General features: G+C 48.0%; 1 protein-coding gene across 1 annotated transcript; it reads left to right on the top strand.

The window, feature by feature from the left end:
* Window positions 1–1,628: 1,628 nt before the first annotated feature.
* LOC116445252 (extracellular tyrosine-protein kinase PKDCC-like) lies at window positions 1,629–13,130 on the top strand. The gene is made up of 8 exons (XM_032111672.1): window positions 1,629–1,744; window positions 1,934–2,432; window positions 2,600–2,722; window positions 4,833–5,104; window positions 6,226–6,305; window positions 6,400–6,504; window positions 7,960–8,136; window positions 9,509–13,130. The coding sequence occupies exons 1-8, from the start codon at window positions 1,629–1,631 to the stop codon at window positions 9,610–9,612; spliced, it is 1,476 nt and encodes a 491-aa protein (XP_031967563.1). The 3' UTR covers window positions 9,613–13,130.
* Window positions 13,131–18,981: the final 5,851 nt, after the last annotated feature.

The raw sequence follows: 18,981 nt of genomic DNA, 5'->3' as shown, positions 1-18,981 counted from the left end.
ATTAAAGAGCTATTAAGGTTAAAATGCAACAAAGGAAATTCAACTACTGAAAGACCTGTTCTGGGATTAGCTTCTAACCTGTGCATGGGTAAGTACTGACAGCCTGAGATTTTCCACTTGATTATTTTACATATAGGCAGACTGTCAGTTTTGCCTTCCCTCCCCAAACTCTGCCATCTGGAAATTACCTGAATTCAGAGTTCATTTTTCCTGTTCTTTTACCGAGCAACTGTGCTCTGCTGAGGCACTTTACCCTGTCTCATTGGCTGTTCCAGTGGTATTGAACCAACAAGAATTGAAAGAGAAACTTTCTGCAGGCTTTTGGGAAGGAACCTATTTTAAAGTGATAATTTATATTCATTATTTTTATTAAAATAGCCTTGGGGATCACCAGTCATGATAGCTGACCTGCTGTAATCTCTGAAAATCTCCATCCCACTGGCTGTGACAATAAAGTTGAATTTCTTAGGGATGTTTCACAAAAGTTCCTTTCAGGGGTGACTTGTGAGTGTGACCTGAGCAGTGAACACACAGAGTGTGTTATGAGTGAGTCAGAAGAGAGGCACTGGCACTGTGGTGCATGGAGGGGAGAAGATGGGGCAGATGTGTCCAAGGGCAGCGGCAGCACGGCAGGACAGAGCAGTCCCACTGCTTGATCACAGCCAGGACAAACCCTGTGCAATCTCACCCACTGTATGCTGGTGGGTGACCTGCCACCCTCCTCCTGGTGCAGGCAGAAGCTGCAGGCTCTCAGCAGGGCCGTGTCCCTCAGGAGCAGGGCAGCAGCATCCTCCAACCCCAACTACACCATGCATCACCCACTCCCTTTCTGGGGAGGGTCTAGTGGCTAGTTATGCCACCGAAAACATTAGGGCAGAAGATGAAGTAGACCAGGTGGAGAGGCAGATGATTATTTTCATTTCTAATTCCAGTAGCATAAACATAAATAAAAAAGTGAATCAACCCATTTGTCTGGTGTTCCAGGCTGCTCAGTGAGGAGAGTTAACTGCATATTGCCTAAATTAGAAGCAGACGAACTGCATCTGCCTTTGCCCTAAGCTAACCTGACTGACTTCTCTGCACAGCAGAGCCTGGTGCAGACACATGTCTAAAACCAGTGACAGAGCCGCGGCAGGCACCTGTCCTGCTTCTCGCACCCGCGTCGGAAACGCTTTCCTCTCCCGCGCAGGTACACGTGTGTCACAGGAGGCAGCCCTGAGCTGTGTCACCACACCGATCGATCTGATCGCCTCCCAAACAAACGATAAATGTGTGTTTTCTGCCATCATTGGCTGGTTCTGCTGGACGACGGGTTTGGTTTGATTATTTTCCCCCTGGAAAAAAATTCCAATTCCGTGCTTAGGCAGTGTATTGCTGATTCAATCTAATAGGGTTTATCCTTCTAATAAGAGAAACTGGCAGTGCTTCCTCTTCTTAGAAACCTAACCTGAGCGTTTTAAGCGGCAGGGAAACGTGATATCCCAGTTCTCACTGATTTTAACCCGGTATATATCCCTCGGCTATACTCTGCGGCACCCTCTAGCACGGCTGACGAAATCCACGCCCGTGAAATCGGCGTGTTCTGCTATAAACAGCCGCCCTTGGAGGGTGGGCGGGTGTCTGCGGGGATGTGCCGCTCGCACCCGGCAGCTCCGGATCCCACCCCGGGCCACCTCCTCCAGAACCGCTTGCGCCGCGCCGCCACCGCCTCCCCTCCCTGGGCGGTCCGTGCCGCCGCTGCCCCGTGCGCCCGCGGGGCCGGGCCGGGCCAGGTCGGGCCGGGCCGGCGGGGTGGGGGCGACGGGAGCCCGACACGCCCCCTCGACGGCGCTCGGCTTCCCCGGCGCGGCGGAGCGCGGGCGGCAGAGCGGCGGCACCGGGCGGCAGAGCGGCGGCACCGGGCGGCCCCGCTCCCCATGGCGGCGGCGGCGGCGGCGGCGGGGCGGGCGCGGCGCGGAGCTCGGCTGAGCGCGGCCGCGCTGCTGGCGCTGCCGGCCCTGGCGCTGCTGGCGCTGCCGGCGCTGCCGCCCGGCCGTGGCGGTGGCGATGAGGCGCAGCCGGGCTCCTCGCCGCCGCTCCTGCTGCCGCCGGGCTTGCGGGAGGAGCTGCGGCAGAGGCGGCGCGACCTGCGGCGGCTGGAGGCGGCGGCGGGCGGCGGGGAAGCGGCGGCCACGGGCGGGCTGGGCTGCGGCGACCTGAGCCGGGCGACCGCCGTCAGCGTGCTGGGCTGGGGCTTCACCAAGGTGGTGGCGCGGGCGGCGCTGGCGAGCGGAGGCACCGTGGCCCTCAAGTCGGTGCACGGGGCGGGCCGGGAGGTGCGGCGGTGCGTGCAGCGGTACGGGGTGCCGGCCGGCTGCCGCCGCCTGGCCGCCTACAAGCTGCTCAAAGAGGTGACGCTGCTGCAGCGCCTGCAGCACCCCGGCATCGTCAAGGTACGGCGGGCGCGCCGGGGCGAGGGGCTGCGGGAGGTGCTGCCACGGCGGGGCGGGGGTATCAGTGCCGGGGCTGAGCCCGTGGTGCCCACGCTGTCCCCGGGCGGCCGCCATCAGCTGGCACTGGCAGCGACATCGCCCCGACCGTGGCTTCTACTCTGCCGCAGCTGCACGGTCAATGCTATGACAACAGCGGAGATGCTGAGCTACGGGTCACAGCCATGCTGGAGCTAGGATCCCCGCTGGAGATGATTCAGCTCCTGCAGACCCCCTGGGAGGAAAGATTTAAAGTAAGAAAACAAAGCAAAAGGGTTTTATCAGTCGGTTTTAGACCACAAACTGGGTAAACCGGCGAAGAACCGGTGGTGACCGCTGGGGCAAACGGGATTCTCCTGCCGACACTCTGTTTGATCACACAAATTGTTTGTAAATCGTTTCCTTTTCATTCCTTTTAAATCACATTACACAGCCCTAGTTTGGTGTCTCACAGTTAGTTTCTTTCTCTACAGAGCGGTGTTAAAAGAACTTCATCTGGGAGGAAATAGACGCAAAATCGTACTCGATGCTGGGGCAGTGGTTAATGCCTTTCTATTACACTGTAACGTTAGTTTTGCCTCTATATTGCTTATATATATATATTTATGCAGAAGGGCTTTGGTCAGGAGGCCCCTCAGCAACCCGAGTCTGACTTGGAAAAGCCACCTCACCATGCTCCAAGTCTGTGGTACCCTATGTGTTACCTGTTCTAGGCAACAAGCTGAGCAAGCTGTCCCCACCATGTGTTTGTGTGGTGTTTCTGATCTTGGCCCTCTAGGAATTACTGTAGTAAAATCACTACTAAACTACTTTCCTCCTGCTGTAGGTGCTAGGATTCCAGCCCTGCTGGTGAGATCTGCCTCGTCTCCCAGGCATCCTGCGTAGGGACCCATATGCTCCCCAGGAATATAAATGACTTGTGACGTGGTGACTTTGGTTATAGCTTGTTTTACTGTTTCCCTCAAAGGCTCAGTTGGGGGTTCAATCCTACTTGTTTGGGTGCCAGGAGGAAAAAAAGCATCCTGGAGAAGCAAGGGTATCTTAGTGTCAGCAAGAAATGCTTTGGGCAAAATAAAACAAAACTCTTAAAATAAAATCCCTGTCTGCATGTGGTCCTTAATGTTGAAGGGGAACCTTGCCATCTGAGCCAGAGGGGGAGTGTGGCAAGCACGCTCGCTCAGCTGTGGGATGCAAAGCTAGGATTCTTATGATTGCTTCACTAAGCAAGTTAAAATAGCATCAGAGCTTCTAGAGTAATTTCTCTTGGCTTGTGGAGTTTTCCTTTCTTCAATTCCGTGCTGGCTTCTACATAGCTTTCCTAGCACCTCATCTTAAATGTGCCAAAGTCTCCTGTAGAGCTAGAAACCCATGATGCTGGATCAGCTCCTGGTAGAGTTTGGTATTGTGGCATTAGAGATTTTAATAATCCCTTGACTGCAGAAGACACTAATTCAGAATTTACACTGGCACTGTCTGGTCCTGTTTCCTAATTAGGGTGTCTAAACATATGGGATTCCCCTGTGATGAGCCACATCAGATACCAGGGATTGTGTGAGATGTTCCAAGGGAAAAAACCCTCATGCCTGCACAGATCGCTATCGGCAGCAGCGAAGGGTGACGTGGGGCTGCCTGGCACACCTAGCTGAGGATGCAGCTTTTCTGATGCCAGGGCTCCTGATACTGAATGAAAACTGCTGCAAAAAGCTACTTGAGCAAAGTGCTGGTGCAGTATAAATGCAGTCCTCTAGCTCTAGATTGTTAAAAATAATTTACCGAGCTTTCTGCTGGGTCAGGTATTGTCTGGCCTTTCCATGCTGCCAGAAAGTTGTCATAAAAGCAAAAAAGCTCGCAATAAATACATTGCAAGCTTTGACTAATTCTTCAGAATCATGATTGTGTGCCCAAATTCATACTGCTGAGTGATGCAGCAAGGCATGAATCTGGTATTAATGACCGTGGAGCCTCAGTCTGTATTGAGCAGCATGGGGGAAGGGAGGGGAATCTATTAGTTTTATGCCAGACTGGGAAAAACCCTTCTGATTTCAGCTAGCAAATCAATATAGCTCCTGAAACATGAAGGCTGCTATTGTTTTCCTCACAGCTTTCTCCTCTAGTTCTTCTAACTGCAAATGTCTCTTTTTGTGTACACACATTTTTAAAAAATGTTGCTAAACTACTTACCAGTCAAATCCTGTGACAATGTTGATAATAAATTTTGTAGCATACATATAATTACCTTTTAAGTTCTATATGCTTTTTTCCCTTTTAATTTAATTGAATGCCCTCCCCTTTGTTCTACTTCCAATTTAATAGCTGTTTTTCGTTTGGTTTTTTTTCCATGCATATTCATCTTGTCTTCCTCAGATTTGCCTGAGTCTTGTGAAGCTGCTGTTTTACTTGGCACATTCCCCCCTGGGTTCAATAGTCCTCTTGGATTTCCAGCCAAGGCAGTTTGTTATGGTGGATGGAAACCTAAAAGTGACAGACATGGATGATGCCAGCACCGAGGAGCTGTCTTGCAAGGAAGATAATGACTGCACACTCGACTTTCCTACCAAAAGCTTCCCTCTCAAATGCTCTGTGGTTGGGAGATGCGAAGGAATAAATGAAAAGAAGAATCTGTTCAATGCGTATCGGTATGTCCAGCTACCTGGGGGAAGATCTGGAGTGTTTGAGCTCATGCTCTGCCATGCAGCCTCTAGCACCTAGTGCTTCTTCAGTTCGGTGATTCCCCTCACCTCTGTCAAAGGGTAGTTAAGGATCACTTTGAAGCAAGTTATTTTCCTTATAAGGCACGAAAATAGTGTAGTTTTTGTCTGATAAGAATGAAGGCATCTTTCTTCTGTTGCTCCCTTTCCCCAACACCCTCTAAAAACTTGCCCCAGAGCTTGCACCTGTGAATTTGCTGTTTGTCAAACAAGCCCTGGTGCCTGACATCCATGGACTGTGCTTGCTGAAAGCAGTGGCAGTGCAGGCTACCTGCAAAAGCCCACCAGCTTTGAGTCCCCATTGTTGGGAACAGGCTGTCCAATTCTTCCCTTCAATTCCAAATCTCCTTATGGGCTCCTATGGGAGAGCAATGGAGCAGGTAACAGGCAAGGGGCTGAGGCTGCTGCAGCACTTCGTGGCCATCAGCTGAAAACGCCGGGACTTTTGCTCACCACTGATGCTTGGCAGGTCAGGTCCTGGAAGGAAGCCTTGGCAGCTGGATATTTACACAGAAGGACTTAGTAAGGGAGCCTGGATTTCCAGGATTCAGTTCTAAAGGGCACTGAATAGATTACTACATAGATTATTGCAGCCTTGCAGTTGCACTTGTCTCTTGTGCACTTGTCTTCCTAGAACAGGAATTTTGTGGAAGGGTCAGGAAATGAGTCATTCTGACTTTTGAGGGGCAATAAGAAGGGCAAACTTTTCAGGGCAAGAGAAAGGTCTTGTATCAGTCTTCTTTTATACAGGTCCTTTTTTTTTTTTGGTAGGAAATACATTGCTTAGTATACAAAAATGGCCCAGGGGAATGAGGGGAATCTTTATTGCATGAACCTTTGCAAGGTAGATTTCATGCAGCAAGGACCAGGCTTCCAGCCCAACTTACAGGAACCATCTGAGGCACCAAGGTGTGCTCAAACATAACTTTATAACCAAAGCAGACCTACTAATTGCATGTGGATAATCAAGTCACGGGAAAATGTAGACAACTTAATCACCAGGGAAATGAAGGCACTGTATTCTAATCAGCCTGTGGGATTTTTTGCAGGTATTTTTTCACCTATCTTTTGCCACACTCTGCACCACCAACTCTGCGGCCCCTTTTGAGTGATATTCTGAATGCAACAGGTACCAGCTAATATTCATAAACTTCTTTATTAGAAGACTCTAAGTGGTATTTCGAGGAATTGCTTATCTTTGTCATCTTTTTCCTTAAATATAGGTGATTTACGATATGGAATAAATGAAACCTTGAGAGCTTTTGAAAAGGTTTTACATCTGTACAAGTCTGGCCTCTATCTGCAGAAAAGACCTCTTCTTTTAAAAGGTAGTTGATTTTGAATGCTCTAAGTAAAGTAACTGCTGAGGGAGCAAGGCACTTGGTAACTGGTCAAATTCTGATCTCCCATACATTCAGGCAGTCACTAGAAAAAGCACCAGAAGCGCCTTTTTTGGAGCAGGTTTTTGTTGTTTTTTTCCATGGGAGCTATGCATGATTGTATTGCTTTGCAAAGTAAAAGCACTGCAGACAATCTGGCTTACAAATGGACACGTGTTTGCACTGCTTCTAAATACTCAGAATGAGCATCAGTGTTTCAAGTGAATGTATTTGGGATAACAACGTGAGTGGCTCTTGTCTCAGGATATCCTTATCCTTTGGACCAACAGGTCAGTTTTCTGGGCTGATATTCAAACTTCCCATTTCACTGTGTGGTTTCTGTCTGCTGAGCACAGGTTATTATGAAAACATAGAGTGGGGAGATGACAGCATCGAGATGAGTGTGGTGGGATGACTGGGGCCTTGGTGCCCTCTCAGTTCCTTTTCTCTGAAGATCATTTTATTGGACCTGCGGATGGATAAATGTGCCTTTATGAGGTGCATTCCTCTGAAAAGGACCCATTCAGTGGTAGAGATGAGGCTGATCAAAAGGAAGGCTTCAAAAATCCAGTGGTTACTGTGGCTTGAGTTTTCCTGGGTGTTCACATGAGGTGGGGGGTGATGGTGGCTTGCAGGAGGAAATCTCTTTACATGTGAAAGAACTATAATTTGCACCGTTATGAACAAAGATATCTGGTCATTTGCATGGAAGGCCTATCAGCTTTAACAGGAATTACTGGTATTTTCCAACAACACCTGTCTGTTGACTTCACACTGTGCCAAAATGATCACCATCCTAGAGGTGTGGGAAGGTGGGGAGAGACTTAGCAGTCAGTGAACAATAGCCTGAGCAGCACCTGCTCAGGCTTGTCAGGTCTTTTGTCAGGTCTCCTCGTCAGGAGCAGGATCTGGCCTCCCTTTCCCCACTGGAGTTCCTCAGTCTCCTGTTTCTGTGGGTGGCACCATGATGGGTGGGTCAGTCTGTGCCCCATGTAGCTTTGTGCTGGATCTGTGACGAGCTCCTGCTGTTGAGGCTGGGGTGTAGGAGAGGCTATTGTGAGGTTGGCTTCTCCAGGGAAAAGGTGAAGGGCCTGTGGGTTTGCATATCAGCCTTCTCCTCTTATGCACCCCTGTGGTGGCAGCCTTGTCACTTCACCCTTGAGAGCTCTGACCCCTGTCCCCCAATTCCTGGGGGAATTGCTGTCCTGTGCTCCATAGCAGAACCAAAGGCCAAGATTTGGGTTTCTTTTAACTTCGCAGCTGCCCCCACCCCATCTTGGCAGGTCAATTCAGTCTGTCACTGCTGCAATTCTTTTAAGAGTTTCACTCATTAGGTGTGCAGCCTAACTAGTCCCTGAAAGTGCACCTAGAGTGTTTCCCTAGACCCCCTCTTTCTGTCCCCAGACTACATCTCCCTGAAGGGTTTCCGAATGGTGGAAGGAGAAGACTACAAGTGCTGGCCCTCCTACAGCCACCTGGGCTGCCTGCTGTCCATCCACAGTGCCGAGGAAGCTGCTGCCATTTGTAACTCCCAGTCACAGTGTCAAAGCTTTATCGTCACCCAGCAGAGGACGTGGACAGGTGAGCTTGGGCCAATGTGACAGGGTGCTGCCATGTGGTGCTGCTGCCTTCCTCCATAGTACCTTGAGTCTACAGGCACATATAAAAGTTTCCTTCCTTATTCTCAAGATCAGATGGCTGCCACTGTGGGCATCCAGAATTCCCCTGAGTGTTTGTAAGGAGACACAAGAGGAATTATCTCCCTCTGCACCTTTTTTCCTTACAAATTTTGCCCGGGACTGCCAGGTATTGTTAAACACTTACTCATTTCTTGCAGAGATGGCTTCACTTTGGTGTTAGGCTAAACAATCCCTGTGGTATGTATAGATTGCAAAGCTATGGGGTTTTTAGAGATGAAAGAAGCCGTGTAAAAGAAGGTGGTTACTATTGTTGTAATTAAAAGAATCATAGCTTACAAGTTGTTATCCCCTTTATCAAAACTAAAGCCCCAAGCCAAGGGATTTCCAGAATGTCCCTGTAATTAGCTCTGATTATAGCCTCTTACAGTTAGCATGTTTTCAGAATTATTTTAAATTATCTCATTTAGCTGACATTTCAAGTGTGGGCTGAATTGTTTCTTGAAGTGAAACACTAAATGAGGTAAATGAGTGTTTTCACTCACAGTGGTGCTGAAGAATTGTGTTTTGTTGGCTCAATGACATTTAAAAAAACAAACCCAAGCTACCAAAAAAGCAGCTTTTCTGTGGGCATGTGTGCAATTGACGTGTGGTGATCTAATGACATAAGAGCTCTTACACGGATGCAACATAAATCTCTTTGAGGCACCAGGTTTCACACCAGCAGTGGATTGTGTGAGCTGTGCCTAGCACAGCACATCTGGCTTCCTCCCGGGGCAGCTGTTAGTGCTGTGTGCAGTGCCTGCCTGGAGGGAACCCTGCCTGAAACCGCGGTGAGGATGCAGGAGAAGCACTTGGGACAGAGACCCTCTCTGCAGTGCCTTGCTTAGGTGCTGATCCCTGACATCCTGCACCACGCCTGAGGTCTTTATTGTTTCCCCTTCCTGACATTTTTCTTCCTCACAGTTTCGTAGCTCATCTTTGCGGCCAAAGATGACAAAAATGTGTGACTGAAATGCCGAGTGCCTAAATTTGCCAGCTGGATTAATGAGAGCTGTGGGAACGTGCTGGTCTCTCTTAGGGCTGCTTGGTAAAACAAAGCAAGACATAAAAGCCTCTGGGGTTAGTGGGATGATGCATTCCTTGTGCACACTCTGAGCATCTGGAGTTTACTGGGAGTGTAAAACACATCTATGGCAGGGCAGAGTGACCCTCCATTGTGCAAGCAGTGTGTTCCTGTGTCTTTTACAGTAAATAGCATGGGTCAAGGTGAACCTATCTCCTCTATTAAACTTGTGTTTTTATTTCCTTTCCAGGACGCCCACTCGCCTCATTTCAGAGTAGCTGGACTGATTTAATACCGGATACTAATGCTGTAGTCTATATTAAACGTTCAGCTTCCTCAGGGGAAAGACTTTAAAGACAATGAGATCACATAAAATGATCCTGGGAGGAACAAACCACTGGGGAGAATTTCATCTGCTGGAAAGAATGACATATTTTATTTTGCTTTGGGATGGGATCTCCCTGCCAGCTCAGATAGAGTCAAATGCTGCTGTCTCCTTGATCAAAGCTCAAATTTCTCATTGCTGCTCTGCTAGCTTCTTTTCTGTTCCCACACTGCTGTTCCACATAAATGGTCTCAGTTTAGCCAAATGTTGCTAGACTGTGCAATACTTAGCTTTGCTGCTTTGGCCAGCTTGTCAGCCAAGAAATAGAAATAGCTGCAAGGGGTCCAGCTTGGGTAGGCTTAGTTATTTCAGTCACCTCCAAAACCTACAGATAATGCACTTTGGGGAAGGCAATGGTTCTTTCTGCAGCTACAAACTGGGATTTCTTACTACTGCAAACGTAAAGGACTGGATTTCAGTGATGAGGCCAAGGTTGCAGGGTTGGGATCCATAACCAGAGGCTGATGATGGGGGTGGTCCTCCAAGGAGGGTCTTCATTCAGTTCCTTCCAGTGCAGGGGAGTGAAGTGGTGTATAGGTCAACCCTGGATCCAAAGATGTGTGTGTTTGGATGCAGGATTTGGGGTTGATTCTATGTGATTTCTAATACCAGCTCCCATGTATCAACCTTGAAGGTTTTTCTCTGTTACTTTCCGTGAAAGAGCGAAACATTCAAATTATTTATATGTAAGGTGTGACTTCTTATGATAAAGAATGACTGTTTATTCTAAACATGCTGTGAAAAGTTTGTTTTTAATTGCCTAAGTCTTTACTGTAACCAAATGAAGAAATGCCAGTGTTTCCCACCTTCAGCTCCCCCAGCATCACTGTCCACTCCTGAGGCTAATCTGTGAGTGCCCCAAGCAGTGAATGGGTATTCCTGAGCCCCCTCGAACACTTAGGTCTTGAAGGACATTCTGCGGCTGTACTTGCAGGCTCCTAATTGTAGACAGTGTGGTCCCAAGATCTTCCTGCAATCGCCCTTTGCTAAAATTGTAAATGAGGCCTCTGAAAAATAGCCGGGGTTAGCATAATTTCAGACAGTAAGAGACGACAGTGTAATGTGCCGCTCTTGGGAGTCCCTGGAAGCAGTGAGCATACAGTACCTATTCTGTAGCACGGTCGGGAAAGCCCAAATCATCACTGACCTCATGCCTCCTCCTAGGGGAAGTCGCTGGCTTTGTGCAGGAGAGCCGCACTACAGCCTCTGTGTTGATGCCACATTGTTTTCTGCTTAGCCCACACAGGAAATTACAGCTTTTGAGACACAGCCGACACGGTGTGGCCATTTCTATGTGGGACCTTGTAGCAGCTGGGGCACCCCTGGACTGAAGATGCTTGATCTCTTGCCTGGGGTCGTGCTGTGTTTTTGATGGTCTCTCCCCGTGTTTCGTAGTGTAGGACCACGCCTTTCAGCTCGTTAGTACTCAATTAACCCGCAGCAATGCCTTTGCATGGTGTCTTTCTCATGCACTGTAACCCCTGCTGCTTACTCTGGGGCAGGAGGACTCTGATAGTGATATCAATTAGTGAGAGTTCCTAGTTAGCACTACAAGAAGACTTTTAGTGATGGCCACATTGCTGCAGGCTTTGTGACAGCAAGGCTTTTTAAATGGACAGCCACAGACCCTTCTCTCCATTGCAGTGGGTCCTGTGGAAGTTGAAGGGAAGGTCCTGCCAGGGACCTGCTATTGTTTTACATCGACCCCGCTGAACAGGGCTTCAGACATCTGCTGTGCTCTACATTAGCAAGGGGTAATGGAAGTTTATTCCATGTCTCATCCTCCTGAGATACACGTCAGAAGTACTTCGCCCAAAGCAAGGCCTTGCAAGGGCCAACCTGAGGTCATTTCAGACGAAGAAACAGAATGCAAAAGCTGAAGTGGTTCCAGTTTGTGTTAGAAAGATCTTCCCATCTTAAAAATTTCTCCTGGTAAAAGGAACATTGTGTATTTTAGTCGTGTGATGCTTCTTTCATGTGGCAGATTTTTCTGAAGAGTTCTCATTGTAGGGTTTCTGCCAGTTAGGTCCAGCCCCTCAGCAGATGGCGAAGTTGCAGGGAATGCCAGCGTCACTTGTATAAATGCAGCTTCCAGCATCAGACCTGCAGTTAGACCTGGGACCAGAGACCACGTGATCCTGCCTTGAAAGTTTAGAGCACAGAGTGCTTAACAAGTAGTAATAATAATAATAAAGTAAAGAAAAAAGGAAAGCTTTAAAGAATGACAATGCTTGGTCTGCTGTTGCCACAGCCAGTGGCTTTTGTAGGGCATTTAGGCTACCCTGTGTAAAGGAGTAAGCACATACTTAGAGTCTGAACCCTCGAGAGCACATTCATCTGGCTGGCACAGAGAAGTAGCCAGGGCACAAGCATATCTTTATGACCAATGGTGTTCATGTGCTAGAGACTTAGAAGCTGCCACAAATATGCTGGTGCATGCACTGGTTCTCCTCTTACCTCTATGCAGCTCCCCATGCCACTGGTGGGCACGCCAGCTTCAGTCTGATTTGGGGTGACATCCACTGCAGCCCAATGGTGCCCAGTGAATCCTGGGTGATGGAAAATGTTTTCTCACCCTGCCACATGTAGAGCTGTAGTTTGACATGCATTTGAGGAAACACAGTCACTGGGCAAAGCAGTTCCCACCCTGCTTTTTCCCAGCTTCTTGCTGTTATTGTCTGCTAAGAGACTTTTACCAATGGCTGTGCCAGTTTAAAAGCGTGTAGGATTATTTCTCTGATAGACTGCAGTGAGCAGCTTGTGACCCCCAAGTTTCAGGCAGCTCACAAGTGGCTCAGGTGCAGCTTCTGTGCCAGGTCTGTGTGAAGCGCCCAAGCTGTTCCCAGCCCTAAGGGGAGGCTACAGGAGGAAGCATCTTCTCTACCGCTTTTGGGCCCATGTGGCTGTTTTGTAGTGCACTATCTTTATGTCCCATCTCACTCACTTAGCCTTTATCTGTTCTATCCTTTTACTAAGTTATAACTAGCTCAAGCAACTTTAGACTTTCAATGCCACTGAAAATTTCAGTGCATGCCTAAAAACTGTATTTCAGTAATTACGGTACATACAAACTCGGATATAAACATTTGCTGCCCTTAAAACTCCCCGTTGCTGGAGTCAATTTGCCTCTGCTGTCGCTGATCAGTATTTCAGCCACCATTGTGGAGTATGTAACAGAGGAAAGTGCTTGGAAGGAAACAGCAGGGGATCAATTGCAATGGAAACCATGTGTGCTGGAGGAATAATATTTACCTAAATGTGTCTATCACATCTTCCCAAAGGATGCTGCCTTTAGGAGAGACTGGATATGAAAACGTTGCCTCCATAGATAAAAGTTAGGAATATCCTTTTTTTAGACACAAACTTTAATACTCTTAATTAATTCCGTATTGTTGTAATAACAGAGATAAAGCCACATCTATGAAGGATAATACCATGTACTCCAAAGATATAAACCACGGTTTAATAAATAGCAACAGATGCTGCATTACTCATGTTCAGTATGTTTGCAGACGTTTACATGACCAGTGACTGCGTGACAGATTGAAAAGCAGAGTGGGGGAGACAGAGCCCAGTAATGAAAAAGCACATCCTAGTGCATCAGGCAGGGTTTAAGTACCAGTGAGTGTCATACCTCTACTTTGACATGGCATATTCTGCAAACTTTGATGCTCTAAACAACATTCAGAAGAAATTTCAAATTAGTTTGGGGAAAGAAAAGAGGAATTTGTCACAGTCAGCTGGAGGCCCAAACCACACATCTGGATTAACACTGATTTCTGTAAGGGCACCTATAAATTAGTGTACCAAGCACTGAACTTCATGGAACTTTGGTCCTACTGGGTTGAAAGAGCTGGTTTTGAGCTCCAGTTTGAGGAATCAGTGAAGTGTAACTCCAGTATCCAGAATGGCCCCTCATGATGGATTGGTAGGACTTCAGAGTGTCTTTGTGTCAGACTTCATTTCTGCTAACTGTAGTACTTAGAGAAATCTTTCCCCTTGGTTCCATTGCCCCAGTGTACCAATGTGCCACCACTGGCAACACGGAGGCAGGAAAATTCAGAGAAAATAATTTTATGAGAGGTAACCCTGAGCCCCTCTGCCTCCTCTGCAGCATCTACTTACTTCAGGATGGTGGATTTTCCCTGAATTATAGTTCTTGGCTCATGGGAAAGTGTATCAGATTACCTCAAACAGGTCTGGGTGTACCAAGGATGGGTGATGGGAGCAGCTGTCAGACTCCTCTGCTTGGAATTCAGCTCCTGGCTCTTTGTGAGAGCTCCAGGCAAGGGCTTGTGCTTTAGGGCCTTCAGACCCTCAGCCTGCCCAGCTGGCCAACCCAGATGGCAAAAGTGCTGGCTTTACTGGTAGAGAAGATTTCTTGGCATAGTTGTGGAGAAGATGGAGCTGCTGATAGTATTTTAAGAAATATATGTGCTTGGACTTTCTCAGCATGATTTCATGTCCCTTCAGTTCACCTGCTGCCACAACTGCCTTATCCTCACCCACTCCCAAGGACCACAACCACTATTCTCCCCCAAGCTCCAATCTATTCCTGGTGCCTGCGCACTCAGGTCTCTCCCTCCTGTCATTCACTCACACCCCAGCTCCCCATGTACCATCCCAGCACACCCACTTTTTAACCCCTTGTAGACCCACACCTTCCACATCCACACATAGCCCCACTCCCTCCTACCCTTGCAGCGAACACATAGAATCACAGGGAATCACTGAGCTTGGAAAAGACCTCTAAGTCATTGAGTCCAACCATTAACCCAGCACTGCCAGGTCCAACACTAAACCATGTCCCTAAGTGTCACATCTACATGTTTTTTGAACACTTCCAGGGACGGTGATTCCACCGCTTCCCTGGGGAAGTAGAAACACACAGGACTGGGGAGCCCTTTTTTCTATACTGTCAGAGGTGAAATAGCCCCGTGTGTAGCAGGAGGCCACATCTGAAAGGTGTAACCACAGGATCAGCCTGCCTTTGATTTGTAACCTCTCTCTTCATTTACCATCCATGGTTTCTAGATTAGCAAGTGCTAAATATAATGTAGTAATAGCTTCCTGAAAAACAACCAGGTATAAAGCCATGCATTAAAACCACATTGCCTTAACTACATTGTATTAGTCACATGGTGTATCACACCTTCCAAATCCAGGTCTAGACAAGGCTTAGGAAAATGCAAATTCCTACATTATGTTACGTTTATCAGTATTTATCCTCAAACCACATAAAAATCAATAGGAGTCTCAAGTGGACTTTTTGGCTAAAATCTGTTGCCCTAGTTACAGTACTGGAAATGCAAGACATAGCCTCAAAATGAAGTTAAACACCAGTAACACCCAAAATTACAAAATAAACACCCAAATTTTCGAATTCTTGTATCTGTAAGTTATATTTCCCACATAATGTCTTTAGCAAGTGAATTGTTTTTCTTTGCTGGGAAAAACCCAGCTGCAAATTCCCTCACTACTTCAGATGACAGATCAGAGAGTTCAGGTTTAGATCAAAAGCTTGATAATGAAACCTAGGGACAAAAGTTTATCATCACAATGGGAAGCCAGAGAGGTGGTTTATGAATGTCTTGGGAACACTGGAGTGCAAAGGAAGATCTCTTGGACCTCCAATGGATAATGTCAAGAAATATTTTGGCACTGCTGCTGTGTCCTGTCCAGTGCTGTTCCTCATTTGCCTGGGGAGGGAGTCATGTACTCCCACTCCTAATTAATCTTGCCCTTGTTTGTTTGTTCTGATTCTTTAAATACATAAGAAACAAACCATGGTCCCTCCCAGTGGAGTTAATGCCATGGTTTGCATTTTTCTGCTCTTGACTCTTTCACTTTATCTAGCAAAACTATTGTTACTTAACTATATCAATTAACATTACCTCTGAAACAAAGCAGTGGCACCAGCCTAAATTCACTTGTAGCCCAAAGTTGTGTCAAACCCCAAACTTTCACTGGCACAGCTAAAGAGCAGTTCAAAGCGTACTCTGGAAACCACCTACTCATTGAAATGGATTTGTTTGCTTGCTTGCTATATGGAAACAACAATTAAAACCTCTATCAAGACCCTTATAAATCAGCAACATATTGTTGATTCACCCAGAGAAGCTTCAGTAGAAGCTGCTTTCAGCACAGAATAATTAACTTTTCCGTAAAAAAAAAGTAGAGTATTTAAGAACTGCATCTCATTAAATGGTTTTCAATTTTGTTTTAACCGAGGGCTTCATTTTTGAAAGAAATCTGTGAATCGCTGTTATTTTAACAGTGCTTCCTCCATCTTACCAAGACAACACAGCAGCATAAGGATTAGTCTCTCATCCTCACCTCCTGTTTTCCTGCTGATAGTGGCTGTCATTCCATGCTAATGGAAAAGCCCACGTGCACATGCCAGTGATGCCTCCAGGCAGAGGGAGGATGGTCTGCAAAGCCTCACTGTGAAGGACCCTGCAGGATGTCACCAAGGCTGTCAAGGGAGCTGCCACCCTTAGGCAGAAGAGATGGACACAGCATCTCCCTTGTCACAGCACCTCGAAGCATTGCCCTGACACTGCCCCACCAAGAGATAAGGCACTGGCTGCAGACAGTGGTCAGGCACTGCTGGGATGCATCTGTCCATGGGAGGAGGGTGGAGGCACCTCATGTAGGGAGACAGCCCACCCATCACTGTCTCTGGCAGCATGCATGGAAACAGAGCTCCTGCACCCACAGAGCCCGACTGGGACCAGCTCCCTGTGTTTTGACATCTTTTCAGCTCATGGTCTGAAGGATCACTGTCCTAGGGCTGAATCTGGTGGTGATGTGCTAAGAAATGCAACAGCCAACATGCACTGTAGCTGCTGTTTGAGATATAGATATCAGGCATTCTTTGTTCAGGGCCATTGTTTAGCAAAGGAGCTTCATTCCTGCCAGTCTGTAGATGAGCTATCTTGGGAAAGGGGAACTGTTCCCACACCAGGAATCAAATCAAAGTTATACCTTCATCCTTAGAAGTGCAGTTTTACCTTGCCTGACCCTCCCATCCTCCAGAGGACCCCACTGTGGAGAGGATGGGCTTTGCATGTTCATGCACAGGAAAAGAATAGGGAGAACAAACAAAACACCCCACCCTCTTCCACTTATGTAAGATCAGAAGGAGAGTGTAGGCTAAGCCCAGAGGACTGGATTTATGGTTTCAGAAAAACCTAGTTATTAAAATGTTATGAAAATTTTCCTCCCCTTTAAATGCATAAATACGCAGATGAAAGGAGCCATGTGATCTGGCCACTGGCCATGCTGCTGCAGGCTCAGTCTAATTATCAGCTGCCAGCTCTGCTGCATTTTAAGTGGTGAACATGATTAAAGATACACAGACAATTGAAGAAAGTTAGATCAGTTCTTCAGGCCTGCTTCTATTTTATAACCACATGGCAGCTTGGCCTTGAGACTAAATCTGCCCTTAGAGGCTGAGGGAGAAAAGTTCTGCTGATGAGATGGGTTTTTTCAACCGCAAGCTCCATGTGCTCTTGAATTCATCATTTTCACAGCAAGCTATTTGCCAAGTCAGACTGTTTCCCCTCCCCTCTCCGAGAAAAAGGGGGCTCTGAAGGGGAGAAAGATGCAGGTAGGACCAGGTGTGTGGTGGGGTCAGGCACTGCAAAAGCATGACCAAAATATAAGCCGGAGAGGTGCAAACTTGTTTCAAATGAGTTTCAAAACCAGAATTTCCTGGGGCTTCTTCTTTCTCTTGGGACAGGAAATATCATCAAGAAACCCAGATGGTCTCGTGCTTTTGTGGGAGAGCCACAGTCCTGTGGGCAGGACAAGGAACTAGGACTTCTCTTCCAGAGCTGCCAAGTTCTTGAGTCGAGTGTCATTGCAGCGACAGCGAGGCCAAACAGTCTGCCAGCATCTGTCCCTTTGTCATCCGTGTTCGCCGGGGGACTGAGCCTGGCTCTGCAAAGTGACAGACCCGTCAAATCTCACTCACTGGGTGTGAATCTCACGCTGTGGGTTTTTGCCTCAATGCTTCCCACAGCTATGGCTGGGTCTTGTGCTGTCCCCAAGCTTCACCCCCACCCCAGGGCTCAGCATGGTGGATGCATCTGCTTGGCTTCCCAAGCAGCTGCTGTCAAGCTGCACCATGCCTGGGGACTTGAAAAGTGGCAGGCTTCTGAGTAACTTGTTTTAGTGTTGTTTCATGGCTTTCCAGAAAGACGTCTTTTCAAAAGACAAAGATTTGGCTGGTTTTTAGCACCATTGCAAGCGTGGCACAGCTACCCATACAGTCCTGGGAGTGAGCTGGTGTCTGCACAGCTGCCATGGCCCAACCCAAGAGTGGCTGGAGCCGCTGCCTGCCTGCACATCCCTTGGATAGCACAGCAGCTCTGCCTTGCCTCGGTCTGCTGGGTCAGTGCAGAGCAGATTGGTGCCCGTGCACTCAGCATCTCCAGACGAGGCTGTTTCTTAAGTCAGGCAGCAATTTGTGCTGGAAGGGTGCACCTTGCTTCAGCCTAGCCAAGATATCCTATTTCATGCATATTCTACTGTTGCTTCAGCAGAGCCCCAGTTTCAGCTGGGATTTGAAGCTGCCTCAGATATGCATTGACTACCCATGAAGGTTCCCTGAAGGGACACCCTTCTCCAAGGCACCATGTGCATCCCAGCTCCTGAGCAGCCACTGTGGCCTTCCCATGAGCCACCTTGGCCAGGGGCAGTTGCCTGGGTGCCACCAAGCTGTGCCCCAGGGCGCTGCTCTCTCTGTGAGGAAGCTGTGGTTCTCTATAGCCATGTGGCCGTGGCCTCATGTGGCAACACCAAGCTGTGGGTGCTGTGCCCAGACACCTCTGCCACAGCAGGGACACCTCACCAGTGTTTTGGGGGCAGCTACAGCAGAGGCAGCAGGCTTGGCACACCCTGTAATCAATAGAAACGGCTCTTTCTGGGGCAATGTGTTTGACCCCTATTAGGTATCAATTACATCCTCAGAGCACCTATCGATTAGAGAAGCAGTCCAGGGTGACTACTTCAGACACAGACTTGTGAAATGAACCCTACTCGAGCAGCCTGGTGCCAATACTGGTCTGTATAAGCTGAGACATATGGCTGGTGCACTCCCTGTGCTGCTGGAAATGTGACTCTACTCTTCGGCGGAGCCAAGGTCTTCACATGTCAGAGGCTGGGGAGAGGGGAGCCAGACTGTCTCCTTGCTCCCTGATTTACGAGCTAGATGTTAACAAAGTCAATCTATCCTTTGAAAAGGAGCAGCACATGAATGCATGTAGCTCTCTCTTTCCGAGACTCCGGCCTCCTCCAGTTTCTTGCTGATTTAACCATCACACATCCAACCA

This window comes from Corvus moneduloides, chromosome 6 (assembly GCF_009650955.1).
Source record: "Corvus moneduloides isolate bCorMon1 chromosome 6, bCorMon1.pri, whole genome shotgun sequence".
In the NCBI taxonomy this organism is placed as follows: Eukaryota; Metazoa; Chordata; class Aves; order Passeriformes; family Corvidae; genus Corvus; species Corvus moneduloides.
The sequence above is the reverse complement of the archived record's forward strand: the minus strand, read 5'-3'. Positions and strand labels throughout refer to the sequence as shown.

What these genes read in the sequence shown, in the direction of transcription:
- LOC116445252 (XM_032111672.1), top strand. Translation starts at nt 1,629, where the DNA reads ATGTGCCGCTCGCACCCGGCAGCTCCGGATCCCACCCCGGGCCACCTC. An exon ending in AATCTGTTCAATGCGTATCG is followed by an intron (nt 5,105 to 6,225) that starts GTATGTCCAGCT and finishes GATTTTTTGCAG; the next exon opens with GTATTTTTTCACCTATCTTT. An exon ending in AAGACCTCTTCTTTTAAAAG is followed by an intron (nt 6,505 to 7,959) that starts GTAGTTGATTTT and finishes TTCTGTCCCCAG; the next exon opens with ACTACATCTCCCTGAAGGGT.